General features: G+C 38.6%; 1 protein-coding gene across 4 annotated transcripts in view; it reads right to left on the minus strand.

Moving 5' to 3' along the window:
* Window positions 1-582: 582 nt before the first annotated feature.
* The window catches only part of LOC126905526 (pro-neuregulin-2, membrane-bound isoform), a 25,117-nt gene continuing 8,383 nt past the window's right edge, over window positions 583-17,316 (minus strand). The window contains exons 2-8 of one of the 4 annotated variants that reach the window (XR_007704016.1): window positions 6,229-6,388; window positions 6,030-6,166; window positions 3,554-3,662; window positions 3,361-3,419; window positions 2,231-2,316; window positions 1,587-1,774; window positions 586-1,499 (exon numbers count right to left, since the gene is read on the minus strand). Coding sequence is in view for 2 of the 4 variants with exons in the window: in XM_050685294.1 (XP_050541251.1) it covers window positions 1,494-1,499; window positions 2,231-2,316; window positions 3,361-3,419; window positions 3,554-3,662; window positions 6,030-6,166; window positions 6,229-6,388 (557 nt within the window). In the remaining 2 variants the exon portion in view is untranslated. Of the gene's footprint in view, window positions 1,500-1,586; window positions 1,775-2,230; window positions 2,364-3,360; window positions 3,420-3,553; window positions 3,663-6,029; window positions 6,167-6,228; window positions 6,389-17,316 lie in introns of all 4 variants that reach the window. The other 3 variants (XM_050685295.1, XR_007704017.1, XM_050685294.1) reach the window with 3 other exon arrangements.

The raw sequence follows: 17,316 nt of genomic DNA on the forward strand, positions 1-17,316 counted from the left end.
ACAGGGTCACAAGATCAAGAACAAAGATATTATAGCCGATCTACTGTGGTAGGTTAAATGTTAATCCGTTAACACGTACAAAACTCAACTGTGTGACATTAATAATAACATTTTAATGAGTAACATTTATTCCAAGCAGTGCCTTCGTATGATATGTTGGCGGCGAATTTATTTTTGTTGTTTATTGTTAAGGAAGTGTACTGACAGGCAAGACATAAAAATCGAATCTGACCGTGTCTGAGCAGTTTAAATCTTGGTAAATGCTTTAGATATATAAAACATATTCTTATTGTGTGGTTTTTAACTTACCTGATTCGAATGGTTTATAACAATAACTTATTTTGTTCGTGGTCTATTTTAATAATATATATATATATAGACAATTTTAAGTAGAATTATTATAATGTATTGAGTATAAATGTGTATGTTGGGCAATATGAGATTGGAAAATTGTCACATTGCATGTTAATGAGAGTGCATGTTTTTTGCCCTCGATCTATAAAATCTAGGATTGAACACACGACAGGATTCAAATAACATAAAACACTAACCAAAGTACAGTAAATTAATAACCTTTTTTTCTTCTAAAACAAGTCGTTTACAAAATTTTCTAATGAACATTGATCAATATAATTAATTATTAGATTTTATTGACAGCTAAAATCAATTATATTTATTATATATTATAGCTATAAGGAACCAATAATTATTATAATATATGATTAATATTTATACTAATAAATTATTTTCTACCGGTATTTAAATACACAATATTTTCATTAGTGTTCATACAAGCGTTATCTATTTAATGATTGTTTTTATATGATTCGAATAATTTTTGTGTCATGTGATATTACAAACAGCTATTATTTTAAGTAAATAATTATTAATAAATGGACGGCCATTATGTTTTATTTAAACATAAAAATTATAATACGCGTCGTTCGTACAAAGTAAAAAATTGTATGGTATATCACTAAAAAAATGGAACATAACAAACATCACAACCTTTAGCCTTATAGTAAAATATTAATCACTCACGCGTAATACACCTAAATAAAACAAAATAATAATAAATCATAAATTAAATAACTATTGTCTATAATTAAGTTAACAGGTATTTAGACAGCCCTTAAGAAAAATTTTTATGTAAATTTAGTCTTCTAATTTTTAAGAAATTAGCTATAACTATGAATACTATATTAAGTGGTTAGTATTTAGCGTTTGCGTAGTCATTTATTTATACAAGAAACAATTATCATTAAAATCAAGGACGGTCGAATTATATTTAAATAACAATTTATAAATTGTTATTTAACTATATCTATTATTCTTTAAAGCTTCTTTTTCTTCTTGTGGATTACATTTTTCTATATTGTATAATTTATTTAATGCATTGTAGTATATATATATATTAAGAATTTTATATTGAATTTATCAATCCGTAGTTGTTGTAGAATGTGCTCGGGTTAATGCCGCTGTCCAATGTTCAGTTACATCTGTCAAATGAAGAACAAGAACAAAAAAATAAATAAAATAAATATATGTCGGAATCCAAGTGCAAGAAAAAATATACACTCGCGTACATTACGTGTACACAAAAGACAATAAATCTTTGTTCGCTTTTTTTTGCTTCTTAACTTTTTGTGTAGGGCGAAATTTTTTTAATTTGATATTGTCGCATTTGTATTAATAACGAAATCAGGGTTTCTCGGAATTCTCGACCAGCGTTTATCGTGCATAAAAAATTGAGCACATAATTTTTTATTCATATCTAATTATACAAATAAAATTTCTATTTTTAATCATTGCATACAACGTCAAAGCCTAAATTATGTTTGTAAAATATTGGTTATACTTGGCTATGGATAAATACTTAGTAAAAGTTCCATTATTTATTTTTTAAATGAATAAATGATATTTAAAATTAGATCAGTATAAACACGGAAAAAACATTGCTAGAGCAATTCTTTGTAATAACAGAAAAGTTAATAAAAAAAATAAGATCATTTAAGTTGAAATAGATATAAATATGGTCGAAATGGATGTAGATATTTTTTTACGAGTGCGATTTAGTTTAGTTGAATACATTTGAATCGTTTAACAAGTGAAAATTAATATTTATGATGATTTTTTCCATTAAAGCTCTGATGATAATTCGATGTGTCCACAATCGGTAGTGTTTAATTTTGCCTAAGTTTCACCTTAGGCAAAGAGAGCCTTTACTTACTGGTAACACGGCAGGATCAATGCGCCGCCAGCCGAAATGGTTTGCTTTGCTTTCAGTGGTGTTCTGTTTCTTGTTTGGTTTAGTATCTGCAAACAAAAATCCACACCCCTATCGTGTACTGTATACGATCAAACTGCAAAAAACATTAAAAAATAATGATCGGTATAATGTTTGCATATTTACACAAAACAGACAATACAGCGATCATACTATAAAGCCTACTTAATATATCTAAAGTCATTGGACGATTTTAAAAATGAATTTTTACACAGGTAAATACAGTGTATGAAATTATGCAGTATCGACATCGTCCAGGAATAAAACTAAATAATATATGCTGAGTAAAAATATTTCTTAGATAAATGAAAAACCCTTGTTAGTAATTTAAGCCATCTACTTTTTTTGTATCCTATTGGTGAGCGTTAGTATATAATTATTTGTTAATCAAAGCATTACAAGAATAGTTAATATTAGTATAAGTAATTTTGTTTCTAATTGTTTTTCTTGATCTTTAAACATATTATTACCTTTTTGTGTTTTTGGGAGTGATTGAAATGACTCGTCCAGTTCGTGCTTAAGAAATTGCATGAAACGTTTGGGAAAATAGGTTTTTTTTTTGTACACATCGTTCACCCGCCACTTCCAAAAGAGAAGTAAAAAGCGAAAATAAAAACATAGTATAATAATATATAAATATTATGCCGTGGATGTTTGTATGCTGTGGCTACAAGTTATTAATTTTTGTTCCGTTCCTTCGTGGGGTATAACTGTACAACTTGGCAAAGAATATAGGAAGCTTGTATCACACAAATGAACCAAAAAGAAAATATAATAACAATAATAGTAAAAATAATAATTAACTATAATAATAAACTATAAAATAATAAAGCGAAATAAAAAGACTGTTCACCTTTTTTTATCAGAATACTGTACAAGTCATTTTATTTACACAATCATTTGTATTATCAAAAANTGATTTAAAAATATATATTTATAAATACGTTTATAGTAAATTTAATTTGCGTATAATGATAATAATAATTAATTATAATAATTATAATAAACCTAACAATAATAGGATCCAGACAAGCCTAGTTTACAGAAATAAGTCAAAGACGGAGCATACATACTGCTTTTGTTAACAATGTCTTTGTTCTCACAACGTTGGCCCTTGAAGCCTTCGGCGCACCTGCAACACGCACAAAAGTCATTTTTAAAAACTTTCGATTGCTTTGGAGTAAAATGATATTTCGACAGTTTTCATCGTGTTGTAGAAATAGCAGTTGCTTGCGAATGAACAAATAATTATGTCTGTTTACTTACTGGCACACCAGCTCTCCAATGGTTTCGTAGAACGTACACGTGCCTCCGTTCAAACAATAGACGAGATCTGCCGGACAGGGACCACCAACTAACGGCCAAAGAGCTGTCGCTGAAAATTACAGAATTAGTAGATTAAATTGTTGAAGAGTAACAGTTACCGAGACACATTTTTTGAATATTCATAGTACTTATTTGTTTGGTACTCGCTACACAGTCTTCTATCGATTTCAAGCCTAATGTATTTAAATAAGTCATCGCAGAGCGTACGTCTCGGCGGCACGATTTACTTGTTTTCCCTTTGACAGAGTAAACCCCGCCAATTGACTTAAAATTATAACATGTACAAGTATTATAATTGCTACTATGGCGTCCGTGTGCGTGACGCCCAAGAGAAACTCATTTGTTTTGGGCGTTTTTGTATGCCGACTTGTAATTATAAAACTTCCAAGCGATTGCCCACGTTGTCGATCCCGTACCCTTTAGCGCAATATTTACGTTTATATTATTATTCATTAGATGGGCTTCCCATCAAACCGCGATAAATACACGAATGGCAAAATCTCTACCTGTCACAACAGCTTTCACGCAAAAATCTCGGAGAAACAAATTGTTGCGGTCCGAAGAAATTAACAGACACGGCACTGGTTGTAATTATGTCGTTTAGTTCCAATTACCTATTGACAGATAAATATTTGATGGCCCAGAGGGGCAGACTTTAAGATATTGTGTGTATGTTTTTTTATTATGGGTTCAATAGTACAATAATAACGGTTGTAATTTAATAGCAATGTTAATCGTCGTTGTACAAGTTTCACAAATCATAACAGTGACTAGATATCAATAACAAACAAAACGGCAATGAATATGTGCGTAATATATTATATTAGAAAAAAAAAAAAAAAGACCAACAAAAGAGAATTATGTTATCGGAACGGATAAACGGGCGGCCGTTTGAGAGATGCCGCACGCAAACAGCCCGAGGATAACCCAATTACCGTCGGTCGGTCCGACCTCCCTGATGGATTGTTTACATTATCTCGTCTATATGTCTGGTCACCACCTCCTCCTTTTCTTTCTACACCATCGAGCAGCCCCGACAGTTACGATTAGCCACACCGCCTAAATCGAGCCGAAATTCATCGGTGAAGCGCTCATCATTTTATATGCCAATGATAGTCAGACGAGAGTCCGTCAAAGGAATTGACTTGTAATGCGCTATTTTTTCGGTATTATTATCGAAGGAAATTCCCACACAAATGAATTGAATCGTCAAAACTAATTAGCGGTTTGCAACCCTTTTTCGAAAATGGCGTTATTGAAGTTTGAGGCTCCGGGGCACAACGACCCCAGTTTCACAATTGCGTCGACGTTTAAGACGAGAACTCGTATTACACCGCTGAATATACTCGTACTAGCGTCTGTGTAATAGAAATGCTCAACTAAGTTATAATATCGTTATTGATAATGTACGTATTGAACACTTGTTACTTGCACGTTAATTAAAACACAAGTAGTGTTGACCCTAAATAGAGTAACGTGTACGGCGCGCAAGTTCGGAGGTACACATTTCAATGAGCCCGAGATTATTGGAACACTCGGTCCGTTAGTGATTATTATTGGTAATAACATTTGCGTACTGTACGCCGACCCGTAGGCGTATCGAAAGAAGAAGAAAAATTGGATTTTTATTTCTAGGCACGTTGCACTCAACCAACTATTACTCGTATTAGCCGTATTGGGAGTGAACCGAGCACGTACGTGTATTCTCACATTGATTGAAACACACCAAACGGCAGATGGTGTGTGAGTTTGAGAGAACGGCCACCGCGATGAGCGACCACACGTGATACGCGTCTGACCAGTACCTCCCCCGCCCTTCCATGAAACTCATCTCGGCAACCCCGCGACACCCACCGAACGCAACAATACCTTAGCAATTAACGCAACGTATTAATTTAACGTTCAGTTCGATCGTATCAATTATAATGTTGTGGGATATCTTCGACCGAATCGATTCAGATCAGAAAACAAAACGTTTTTCAATATTATTTTAAACGCATAGATCGAATTCAAAACGGAATCGGAACCCTTTATAAGTAATCTATGGATTTGACGTTTATGACGTCAATTCTGATTACCGAGACAATTGGACGCTGCCCCGCCGAATCAGTTAATTTAGTCTTCCGTGTACAGTAATATTACAACCAAGTAGATGTCTAACGCTTTATGGGCAAAACGCATTTAACTTTTATTTGTACTACAAATGTGTCAATGAGGTACGTTTAAAATTTACTTTTTTTAGGCATTGTTACTGTAACTAATTTCTAATCGATATGCGAAAAATAAAACTCGATTTTTAAAAACTCTCTTGGTAATAATTCATCGCTTTTGGTTGGTGTATTCGCGTGCATCGTGTGTTGTGACTTACTAAATTATTTATTGACTTTAATACATTTATTAGAGTGTTAATACTTACTGTTGTCCGGTTTGGAATTAACTATGACTTGGCCCCATGAAATAGCCACGTGACCGGTTTGGACGCCAGTGCCTCTGCACTCGTACTTTCCACTGTCTTCTGGCCTTACCCTCGGTATCACAAGCATGGATCTTTTCCTAAAAATCAATCCGCTCAGTCAATGAACTTAATACACTTTGAATTCCAATAATTTCATTACTTTTTATATTGAATCCTCTTCCTGCCCACCAAAACAGGTACGCCGTCTTTGAACCATTGCAGTGCTGGCATAGGGTTGCCACTCGCCCTGCATATCAACTTCAAAGGACTTTTCGCTTTTAAAGTGACGTTGCGAAGTCCCCACACGCTGATAGGCTTGACTGTAAAAAAATTTAAACATTTTTAACCGGCTTACGGAATTAGCTCGGGGATACAAATGATGGTATGTGTGCAAGTGTCGGGTGGTCACTTTGGCCAACGATTATTGTCAGGTATAGTTGATGCATCGGCACTATGACGAGATATGCGACACTTGCTGAGACGGTACATGATGAGTAATTATCTAGAAACATTCGGACTCGTGACATCGACTAGTGCACGTAGTCGCGTTCTCGGAGTAAAATACCTCCGGTACCTTTTAAGGCATACGAGATGGTCGGCTCTCACGCGTCTGCTAATAGCACGTACAGAGGTAATGACAACTTTGAGCTCCTAAGTAGTACTATATTTAGCAGTGTCACTCGTGAGCGCTTTATCTTGCGACGGTCGTACAGGTGGACACAAAACGCGCAATACGACGAACGTCCTAGCGCCGTGTGCCGTACGATAATTGTTGCGCGCGCATCGCATTATCGTTGTTCGCAGACAACGAGCGGGATTTCTAAACACTGTCGCGGTATTTACTCTGTACGGTAGTGCGTACACAGGCTCTTTGCAAGGACGCTCGTGTGTATGTGTGCGCATGCAGTGGACTTCGCAGGAGTGTCCGGGAGATACGTGATGCGGTTCGTCAAAGAGGTAGACGACGACACGGAAACCGTTTGTCTCTCTCCGTCTGTCCTACATCGTTTATGCGCGCGCGCGAGTGTGTGTGTGTGTGTGTGTGTGTATATAAATTTGTACATTANGTGTGTGTGTGTGTGTGTGTGTGTGTGTGTGTGTGAATACGTGCGACCGCAAAAACCGTATGCCCATCTGTGACGATTGCGGTTTGCACGCGGATCCTTGACCCCGGCGATTGTTGTCGCCGGGTTTAGACAATAGCGGCGTTTGTCCGGCCCCAGCGATGAGCAACTGCTTATTCGACCGAGCTTTTGCCAAAAGCTGCAGAGCCGTTTTAGCAAAAAAAAAAAAATGACTTTCCATTGGAAGGGCGTGGCGTTGTGCGCTCACTTTTGCCCGACTTCGGACATACTTTTACGCATAACGCACTATCGCCTAAGGCTGAGGTCCGACCGTGCGGACTGCGCGCGGTACCCGGAGAGAGGTATAGTATTATATTAGGCCCGCCGCCGTACCGAGATGATGGGAATATTTTGTCGTTTGCCTATGTATGGGGACTGCCACTGTCCGGTTGTGTACTGAACGCCGACTATGGCAAGTAGCTCTCTTCGCTTTGTAAACGGACGCCGTATGCGGAATCGGTTTTTGTATTGTGCGCATACGAGAGATATTGTGGGTAACCTCGGTGGCCTCTGACGGAGATCTGTCGATGATCGGTAACGTCAACCGGCCGACGTTAATCGCGCAGGTGTGCCGCCTCCAAGGAACGGGTGAGCTGCTGCTGCACGGCGTTCGTCCTTTTAATAAGAAAAAAAAAAACCAACGACTTCGATGACAAAATATGTGGGATTTCTCGATGACAGTGATCGTGCTCAGACTACAGAATTATTCTCCCACATAATGCACACACGTGAACATTGCCCTTATAGCCGTGCGTTCGTTTCAGGCGATTAGCTGACAAACGGGCCTTTACTGCATGAATGATATATAAATCAAAACGGTCGAGATATTTGTCAGTAGTAGTACATCGCAATGCACCGGCAGAATATATTTTTAACATTTCGACTTTTCACCTCAATAAAGTGCTCGTGTGTTTATGTTGGCAATATACCCTAAGTGTGATTATTTACGTACAGCTTTAGACTGAAGGCCTACTGGAATCCAGAAATGAGTGGCTGTCCCAGTAGTATTTCTATGGAGACCGTGTCACCCCACTTTTACGTTTCTGGCTGCGGTACAAAATATATGTCGGCGACGGCAACAATACGCGGGTGTATGTGACTAACAAGTGAGCCGTGACGACCAGGCGCCCCCAAAAATAGAAGCCCAGAAGCTTCTCGGATCGTCGCTGGTGACGGCACCTGTTCCTGGACGACCACGTTGCAACGCAATATTTTCGTGTTGGGGAACATGTTAACAACATGTTCCCTCTCATTAAAGCCGCGCTGTTCGCCCCTCTGTCTATTTTCGACGGGGAAAAAATAGATAAGCTCGGGACACGCGGACAGTTGCAAGTGGCCACGCGTACATTGTGATAGTTAACGGTAATCACGACGAAAAACGTCTGAAAGGACCGCCTGCGAAATAATAAAAAATCTAGTAATGTCTTTCTATAAAATTCTGTTGTCGCATTGTCCTTGTTACATGGCAAGTCTGGACGTGCAAGTTTTGCGTTAATATTATCATAATATATTCAATTTTTTTCAATTTTGGCAATGCACCCAGACGCTTAATGACTCATTTTATACTGTCGAGCACTGCCAAACAGTCTTTCTATTTTTTTACGATTTCAACCAGTCGGTCATATCCAAATTTGTAAGCGAACAGCAGAATGTTAAAAAAATACATGAAATATAAAAACTTTGATGACGGTTTATGTTTTCTAAACAAATGTTCAGTGTAAATTTCTTGTTTATAGACATCCGTCGCCAAAAGAACAATCGTTAAATTTACTGTTGAACAACACTATAACTGTTGTATATTACTGTAATAATGTCATAACACACGATAAACGGCTGTAATAATAATGTGATTACTATGTGGTCGGCGACAGATGAAAAAACAGAAATCTCTTGACACAATACCAGAAGAACAACGATGAGATTAAAAAGAGTACATTGTAAAAGTCTACTCTTTTCAGACTCACAACAACAAAAATATCCAAATATAATATTCATGAATTAGTAAAACTTATGAAAAATATCGCGTATAAAATTCACTAGCTAAATAAAGTACTTTCGCCAATACTCTATCAACTGATACAATTATTACAATATAATAGTATTTTTTCTTTTCACTAATAAAAATCGCCATAGTTTGACAATGCTAAATGATGGGTTTTCATTTATTTTTGCTACGTTGAATATTGAAGATTTTTTTTTCAATTTCATAGATTATATTATTTAGTCATCCGAATCAATGTAATAGAGTACCTGAGCAAGGTCGGAGCTTCATGGAGCTGCGCACACACCAGTGGCGTTATTAGAGTTTTGTTTTACGAAATACATGAGAATATTTTCTATTATCCTCTCTTAACGAAAAAAATTATACCTTTGTCATGTAATAATTTTTACTGGGGAATCTACCCCCTCCTCACTCTTGACACAGGGGCCCCGCAAAATATAGCGCCGGAATCGATGTAACCTAAAGGATTGTGATTTCATTTTTAATAATTTAATTGTCCAATTTGTCTAAAATAGGAACTCTTTCGTCGTTATAGCGTTCATATGGATGAGGATTAGCTAAAAGTTCATTGATAACAAAATATGACATTATACAGTTGATAATAATAGTCAAATAAGTTAAATGACAAACTGTGTCTAAAAATTGTTCTATTTATGATTTTTGTTTTGTCGTGTTATGCTTGTACGTCTACTGAAATCCGCGATTAGTTTTCCAACTACACGATCCATGACCTACACAACAATAATTAATTATTATTATCATCACAATTATCTGGACTAGACTTCTACCTCCCGCGGTGACTAGGTAGTAGATACACACATTCACTTACTGTCGAACCGGTTATTAGGTGTTCTATTCTATTATTATTTTTATTGGCAAATAGCTTTTTACAGTCGCCACCGCTACACATCATTTAATATAAAATACAAGTGTTTCTACGATGACAACCTTTTGATGTTCTCGAGACAGTAAAATATAACGTATAAGTGTCGTAATATCACTTATCATTATCATTAACGCCACCGCAAACGAGTCTTTTGAACTGTCGGTAAAGCATTGTTGACATAAATGTTAATAATTTTCATATGTTGTAAGTAATAAAAAAGCAATATTATTATAAACAGCTATGATACAATCTTTTGTCACTACACGAACTGCACAGTGTAAATCGTTATTTATGAAAATTATAGTTTTTCCTTTTTAGTCGATCCAGCAAGTTAAACAAAATCAAAGCAAATCGCTTGTTACCAGGAAGTAGAATTAAAAAAAAAAAATCATATTGTTATTTTTGCTGTAGTAATATTTGTATGATTTATATAGTCGGGTCATTGTATTATGGATATTGTTAAGTTAAAATATAAAATTATCCAAAATGTAAAAAATACTTAATTGTAACAAAATATAGCCGTGAAGGCTCAACTGGGTCAAAACTAGTTATGGTTCAATTTGCCTGCTGATACATGAAACTGGTAATTTTAAACTTATTAATACGGACATTCGAGTTCAGTGATTGCGAGTTCGTTGTGTAATGGGAATGGTTCTAAAACTTAAGCTAAGATTTTTTTTTTTTTTTTAATTCATATGTCACATTGAAACGACAATATTTACTCATTAAAAAATCCATAGCTTTTATTAACATGATATTATTGTAACACGATACACAAAGTCAATAATAAAAAAAAAAAAATTCCAGACAGTATTTGTATAGGCCAAATTCCTGCATTTTTATATCGGTTACCTCTCTCCTCTCTTTATTATTAAATATTTTTTTATTAATATGCTGTACAACCATCGAGGCACGGCAACAGAATTTATGCGTCCCGTCCACGGTCACCTCCATCCTTGGCCTGTTCTACAGCCGGTCGGTGCCGTTCGTCCCGGTTCTCTGGTCGGTGTCCGTATACGTGCGACCAGTAATCTCCCGGGCCCTGTGTGCTTCTATTAACATTTTTCGCCGGCGGTTATACGAAAAAAATCCTTAGCGGCCGCATACTCTCTCGCCACTGCCGTCGGTCCTTTGACGGCGGCACTTTATTATTATACGCGTACTGTCCGCAACATATTAAATAAAATAATATATTATACGATTTAGATTTATGCGATCGTCTGCCGCCGAGATCATTTTAATGACGACGGCGAAGACGGACAGGACGGTTCCGCGTAGACGACAGATGCCAATCAAATATGTGCGCATGGCGTTCTTAAATCACCGACCACGCCGAACCGGATAATACACAAAAGAATGTTGGACATTTTTGGTGTGCAAGGCGGCCTTGGAATTATTAACAAGTCGAGTCCCTGATAGAAGAGTGCCGTGTACTAAAGAACGCGATAACTCTAGACGATACGAGAAGACGCAATACTCTCCAGACTACGGCGTACGGCGAGTCGAACAGTGCCAGTTCCTAAGGTAAACATTTTTAGCAAACGACTGCGATGCCGTGGGGAATTCGATTGATCGCGAATATTGCGCCGGACAGCGAGACGCTTGTTCGCCGGACTTCCATTGGGGCGTTAAACGATTTTTTTGTTTGTTTTTATTTTTATTGGCCGGTCTGCCTGAAAATGCAACGCATAAATACACACCGCGGGTGCATTGATACATTACGCAGACCATCGTAGTTCTTGATTGTCTCTCGCACTAGGTGTTTACTTTATCTGTCCAAACGCTGCACCGTGCGGTTTTTCTCATGTGCCGCCGCCAACGAACAACAACAGAAGCTGCGCCGCGTAAACCGATGTCCAGAAATAGCAACGGCGGCGGCGGCGGCGGCGACAGCAGCGATTGGTCGAACTGCGATCGTGCGGTCGTTTGTTTTTTTACATGGGTATAATAGACTGTGCAATAAAAATAATAATTGAAATGCGCGATATTCGGGGGGGCAATTATTTTTTTTTTTGCTATCACTCGAGTACGTGATTAGCGAGAGACTTCCAACATATCAGACAAAGTGCAGTGGCTACCGGTCAGAACAGACGGCGGTCGGGTTGATATTATGCGCGTAAGCAAACAGGTCTGGCACGTCCGAGGGGACCACACGCGCGCACCGCCTCCTCCTACTTTTTCCTAGCCACTTTATCTCGGACCATAATATACAATTTTATCATCATCGTTACTATTACACGTACAGTATACACGAGCACTTACGTTGCGAGTGCTCCAGGGACCCGCAACAGTTATTTTATGTAGATTATAATGCTAATTAGCATAGTAAAATAACACAATGCGAAGAAATTTACCGCCGTAACCCGTTTTCAATCGATCGACAACTTTAATAGCGCCAAGTTCAAGTTCAGTCGAGTTCCGCGTAATCATTAAATGCTGATATTAGTTTTTATATTTTTCACTGTAATTCGAACCTTAGGGTATCGGTTTAATCCGCCGGTGGATGTTTTCATCTTACTCTTATCGCAATGATTAATTTATTATTATGTCGAACCGCCTCAACCGTGAGATCACTTAAACGCATACTTAACCGATTTATCTTTTCGACCGTATAAGCGTTTTGTTGGTCTCATAGCGTCCGATGGACGGGCAGATATTAGGAGGGGAGTGTCCAATTGCCGCGCGGTTAGGTTTCATTAATAATTATTAATTCGCATAAGTGTACGATTCCATAAAAATATAAAAACAAACATAACAACACTTGTGCGTACTAAACGATTGCGAATAACTCGAAATTTGTCTAGTCCGCAACATTTGCGTTTGTCTAGCCACCGAAATCGACGCGTATTGCAAAACAACATTACTAATATCGGCCATTTCCGTTGTTCGTTTTGTTCATAAAAAAATAATATAGAACTGTTAATACATTAAGGTTAGCTCGTTTATTTGGGAGGCCAGGAATTTCAATTATAATAGAGTTGTGCATTTGCATAAGAATGTCATTAATGTACTTCGCCGAACTGCTTATACTTTATCGTTTTGGGACACATCCGCGACCGTCCGTTATATTGCACACGGTGTTAATTAGCACGTTAAAAAGTCATGAACGACAGCGGCATGTCGACTTTCGAAGTGAATTCATCAACCGCCGCACGTGAAATGGCACGAACGAGTTCTGTAAGTGTAACACGCGTCGCAAATCATTAACGTGTCGGATTAATTGCGATGCATATAAAAAGTACTATATCACGGAAAAGAACATACGCATTTTTTTTTTTTTTGTCAATACTAATATCGTTAAATGGGTCACGAGTCGAAAGAACCACACGCTACGAACACTACAGTTTTAAAAAATGTCTACGACAGAATAATAGTAGTGTCTCGTCGTTCAGCCCGTTGGCGGCCGGCGAAAACGTGCCGCCAGTAAAGTATCAAGTGCGCGGAGTCGAAACGGGCAATTGCCACACCGTGTAACGTATACGGCCCAGTTACTGCCGACTCAAAGGTGGTGCCGCTGGGAGACCGTATTATTTTTGGCCTACGCCGTTTCTTGATACGCGGCCAACAATTAGCGTGCGGTCAAGAACTAGTAGAGGAGACGGCCGAACACACGAGTTCAGTGTGTAGTAGTACTACTGTGTGGCGTACTGTCACGGCGCTGTTGGAATATTATGAGAACAGGGCGAAAATACTGGTTACGGCGGCGGCGGCGGCAAACGACCACGTGCACGATTTTTACTACCGGCGGGTAACCCAAGCCAAAACAACAGTATCCACTTTTTATGTACGTTTTTTTTTTTTTAAGCAAACTTGCTTTTCCCGACCATCGTTCGATGTGCGAGCAGCGTTGCTCAACGACCTTTGTTAATTATTGCATCACAACAATAGTTATTATTGTTGCCGAGGTTCATAGACAAATAGTATCGCGACAACGTCCGCCGCACCGCTGGTAATTATTGTATTGACAATGACGTCGTCCGTGTAATAGGTCAACATAATTATTTATGGAATTCATTTGAGCAATAACAATCATAGAACGTTTTCATCCACAAAATTTGACAACGTTGTGAGGTCAATAACATCGGGTAATTTTTCAGTGAAAAAAATAACTAGTCGTACAGCCCGGACGTTCCGGTTCGACAATATTTACTCGTGTTTTATTGAAACTCACAGTTCAGTGTTGGATAAATGGCATGCGAAATGTCAACGTGTAAATAATTTAAGCGCAAACTCATAACGAGCACCGCGATTAATGACATTGTGTTGTTACACTATTAAAAAAGAAACCACGTTTGGCGGTCGCCAAGTAATAGTAATCATAATAAATAAAAAGTTGGAAGAGCTTTTCTCTTTTGACATTCATCGCCTTAATTACAATGAAATATACTCCGCGGCCGCCGCCGCCGCCGCATTTCGATCGGGTACTTAAAAAATAGTGATGCGTTCAAGTGCACTGTGCACAATGGAGACCTTGAGCGCACTTCTTGCCTATCCCATCACTAATATTTTTTGCCGTCTGTTGCGCCTGCACGTCACTGCATTATGACACAGGTACCCTGTTTCAGTGCCGTGGGATTGACGCCGCGTGGGACGGCACGGCCGCACTTGAAAACCGTACGCTCATAAACGTGTCAACACACCGATCTGTGTATAATAATGGCCACGAGGAATTCTCGGTGTTTCAAGTGCAACCTCACAAATAGCATATTGTCATTATTATTATTATTGTGGGACGCGAAAGGCGCCGAACGTGACGTTACGCGAAAAACCCCAACGGCCGTCCCACCGAGAGGTCGTGCCTTTGTGAAAATTACAAAAAAGCCATGACGAAATAATACACTGATTATATATTTGTCCGTATATTATTTCGGTTTGCGCACAATACAATTGTCTGGAGATATTTAAAACGCGTACGTTTGATTTGTGCTGATGATAAATTACAGCCATCGGCTTGTAAAACGTTACAAGTCTAGGGGGTTGAAAAGTGGTCATCGGCAAAAGCGTACGATATGACACCCTGCGAAAATTCTAACGCGTACTTTTTAGGATTAGATTTGTTTGCGGCAGTAGAAAACGCTGTTTACGACGGCGATTATCAAATATTTTCTAGAAATGTCGTCTCTTCGAAAAATAATTATTTTCCCGTTAAATATCACAAAAAAAAAAAAAAAATGATAATTAATCCGTCTAGAATAGGTTGTGGCGCGTGGCGCCGAAAAGAGAAACCCTTTGGATCGATTTTATCGGGTAATAATGTAAATGTTATTGAAGTTCGGTAGACGTATAAAATATCGGAGAACGTTATGACGAAAGTTATACTCAAGTACACAATAAAACGGTCGTCTTCGAGTGGCGCATCTGTCATAGTTTAGGGGCGGCGGCGGCGGCACTCAAACGAATCGTATAATTTAATTTAATAGTTTTCGTCTGGCGACAAACACACGTCCGCGTTAAAACTTAAGGGGTCATCTGATCATCAGCTGTACACGTTACTTTGCCGTTCGATTAATAAATAACGATTTGCAGTGTTGTGGCAATATAAATACGCCATTTGAACGTAATCTTGTGGTTTTTTCTCAAATTTCGAAAAAAAACAACGAGAAAAATTATTAAAAGTACAACGATTATTTTTTTTTAGGGGGCTTCTCGGATCTTCGTTTGTTTACTGTTTGCATAATAAACTTGTTCAACCGAGATACACACAAATAAAACTACTTAATTTTTTATGGCTATCGTTATTAGTTTTTAATGTTTTCTCTGCCGTCAGCTGACCGAAACGTAAAGTAAAACCGTTCACATTCAATAATAGTGACCATAATAGTTCGGTGATTATCATCCTCAGTCATGTCAACGGCCTCGTTCTCAAAACGGTATAATAATAATAATGTTCGAACCGTATTATAACGCTGTACATTTTTAATGGAGTTGTGATGCAATTCTGCGAATTTAGCGTGTACCCATTAGTCATTGGTAATTTTTTTGGCATTATGGCCGTTTTTTATCCTCTCCTCCGCACCATTTGCGCTATAGATGATTTTCGCACACCGCTCAGCACGCATCACGTCGGTAACAGGAAGTGTGTCCAAACAGAGTTCGTATTTTACTTGTCCTATAGCAGTCACGCATTTGCAGTTTTTGCCGGGCTACTTGTATTTTGCGTCAGACCGAAAAAAACTCAACGCCGCCGCCGCCGCCGCCGCCGAACGAGAACATAATACTCGTGGGTATGTACAAAAATAAAAACTACTAAAAAAATAACATCTATCAGACAGCGGAACTGACGAATACGTGAGCGACCGATTAGACATGCTATTGAAGCGATTTAACTGTGTGTAGAAAAAAAATAATAGTAAAAAGAGTTTAAGACAAAGGCAGAAGCCCATCCGGTGTGTGCGTGTACCCGCTGAGGTCTGACCCAATTACCGATTTGTCACGGCCCTTGTATTCGATTTCCGGTGTTGTCGCAGGTTCCTTGACTCGCGCTCCGGTGGCGCATCGGCCCCGATCGTTTTTAAAATAAAAAACCATTTCGTTAAAATCAAGTTTATCCGCAGTAAGGCCGACGCCGCTGACGGCATAAGGACAAACGAATGTCACACACGACAGACGTGCGAGCGAGTTGGCGGACTCAATAATCACAGCAGTGATGGTAATCGTAACCTACGACCGTGTCATTGTAATATTTACAGTGGCGCGTTACTATTTATAATGGTAATAACGATACAGTTTTTCCCATAAGGAGCCTCCGGATGTCGTCGGACTGGAAAACCTTTTGTAAATTCGTCGTGACAGGTCGAAGAAATTTGCGAGGACAAACAAATCGCCTCCGCCCTCGTAAGCGAACCACTTCAACGACCCCACGGACTTGAGCTGTTTACCCCGTGCCGCCCAAATAGCTGGGGCACGTTATTGTTTCCGTCTCGGACTGTACACTGGGCTGGGATTGCTGTTTTCGGGTTCACGGGCCCGCCGTATTGTACCACCTGTGGAACTGCTGCGCCGGGGGGTCCGACGGCGAGCAAATATTATGAGATGAGAGAAAAAAAAACGAAATCGATACGCCGTAATGATGACATCAACAATATTGCGGTCGGAGCACAAAAAACAAATTATAGATTACCGGCGGCGAGGTAATTGCGCCACCCACTAGAAGGGTAGCTAGTTATCCGGTTGGTTAACCTTATGCGGCAGCGTCAGGTTTCAACGTGCACGACGGACTACTTTCCCCCCCCCCCC

This window comes from Daktulosphaira vitifoliae, unplaced genomic scaffold (genome assembly GCF_025091365.1).
Source record: "Daktulosphaira vitifoliae isolate Bord-2020 unplaced genomic scaffold, ASM2509136v1 Scaffold_4, whole genome shotgun sequence".
Taxonomy (NCBI): Eukaryota; Metazoa; Arthropoda; class Insecta; order Hemiptera; family Phylloxeridae; genus Daktulosphaira; species Daktulosphaira vitifoliae.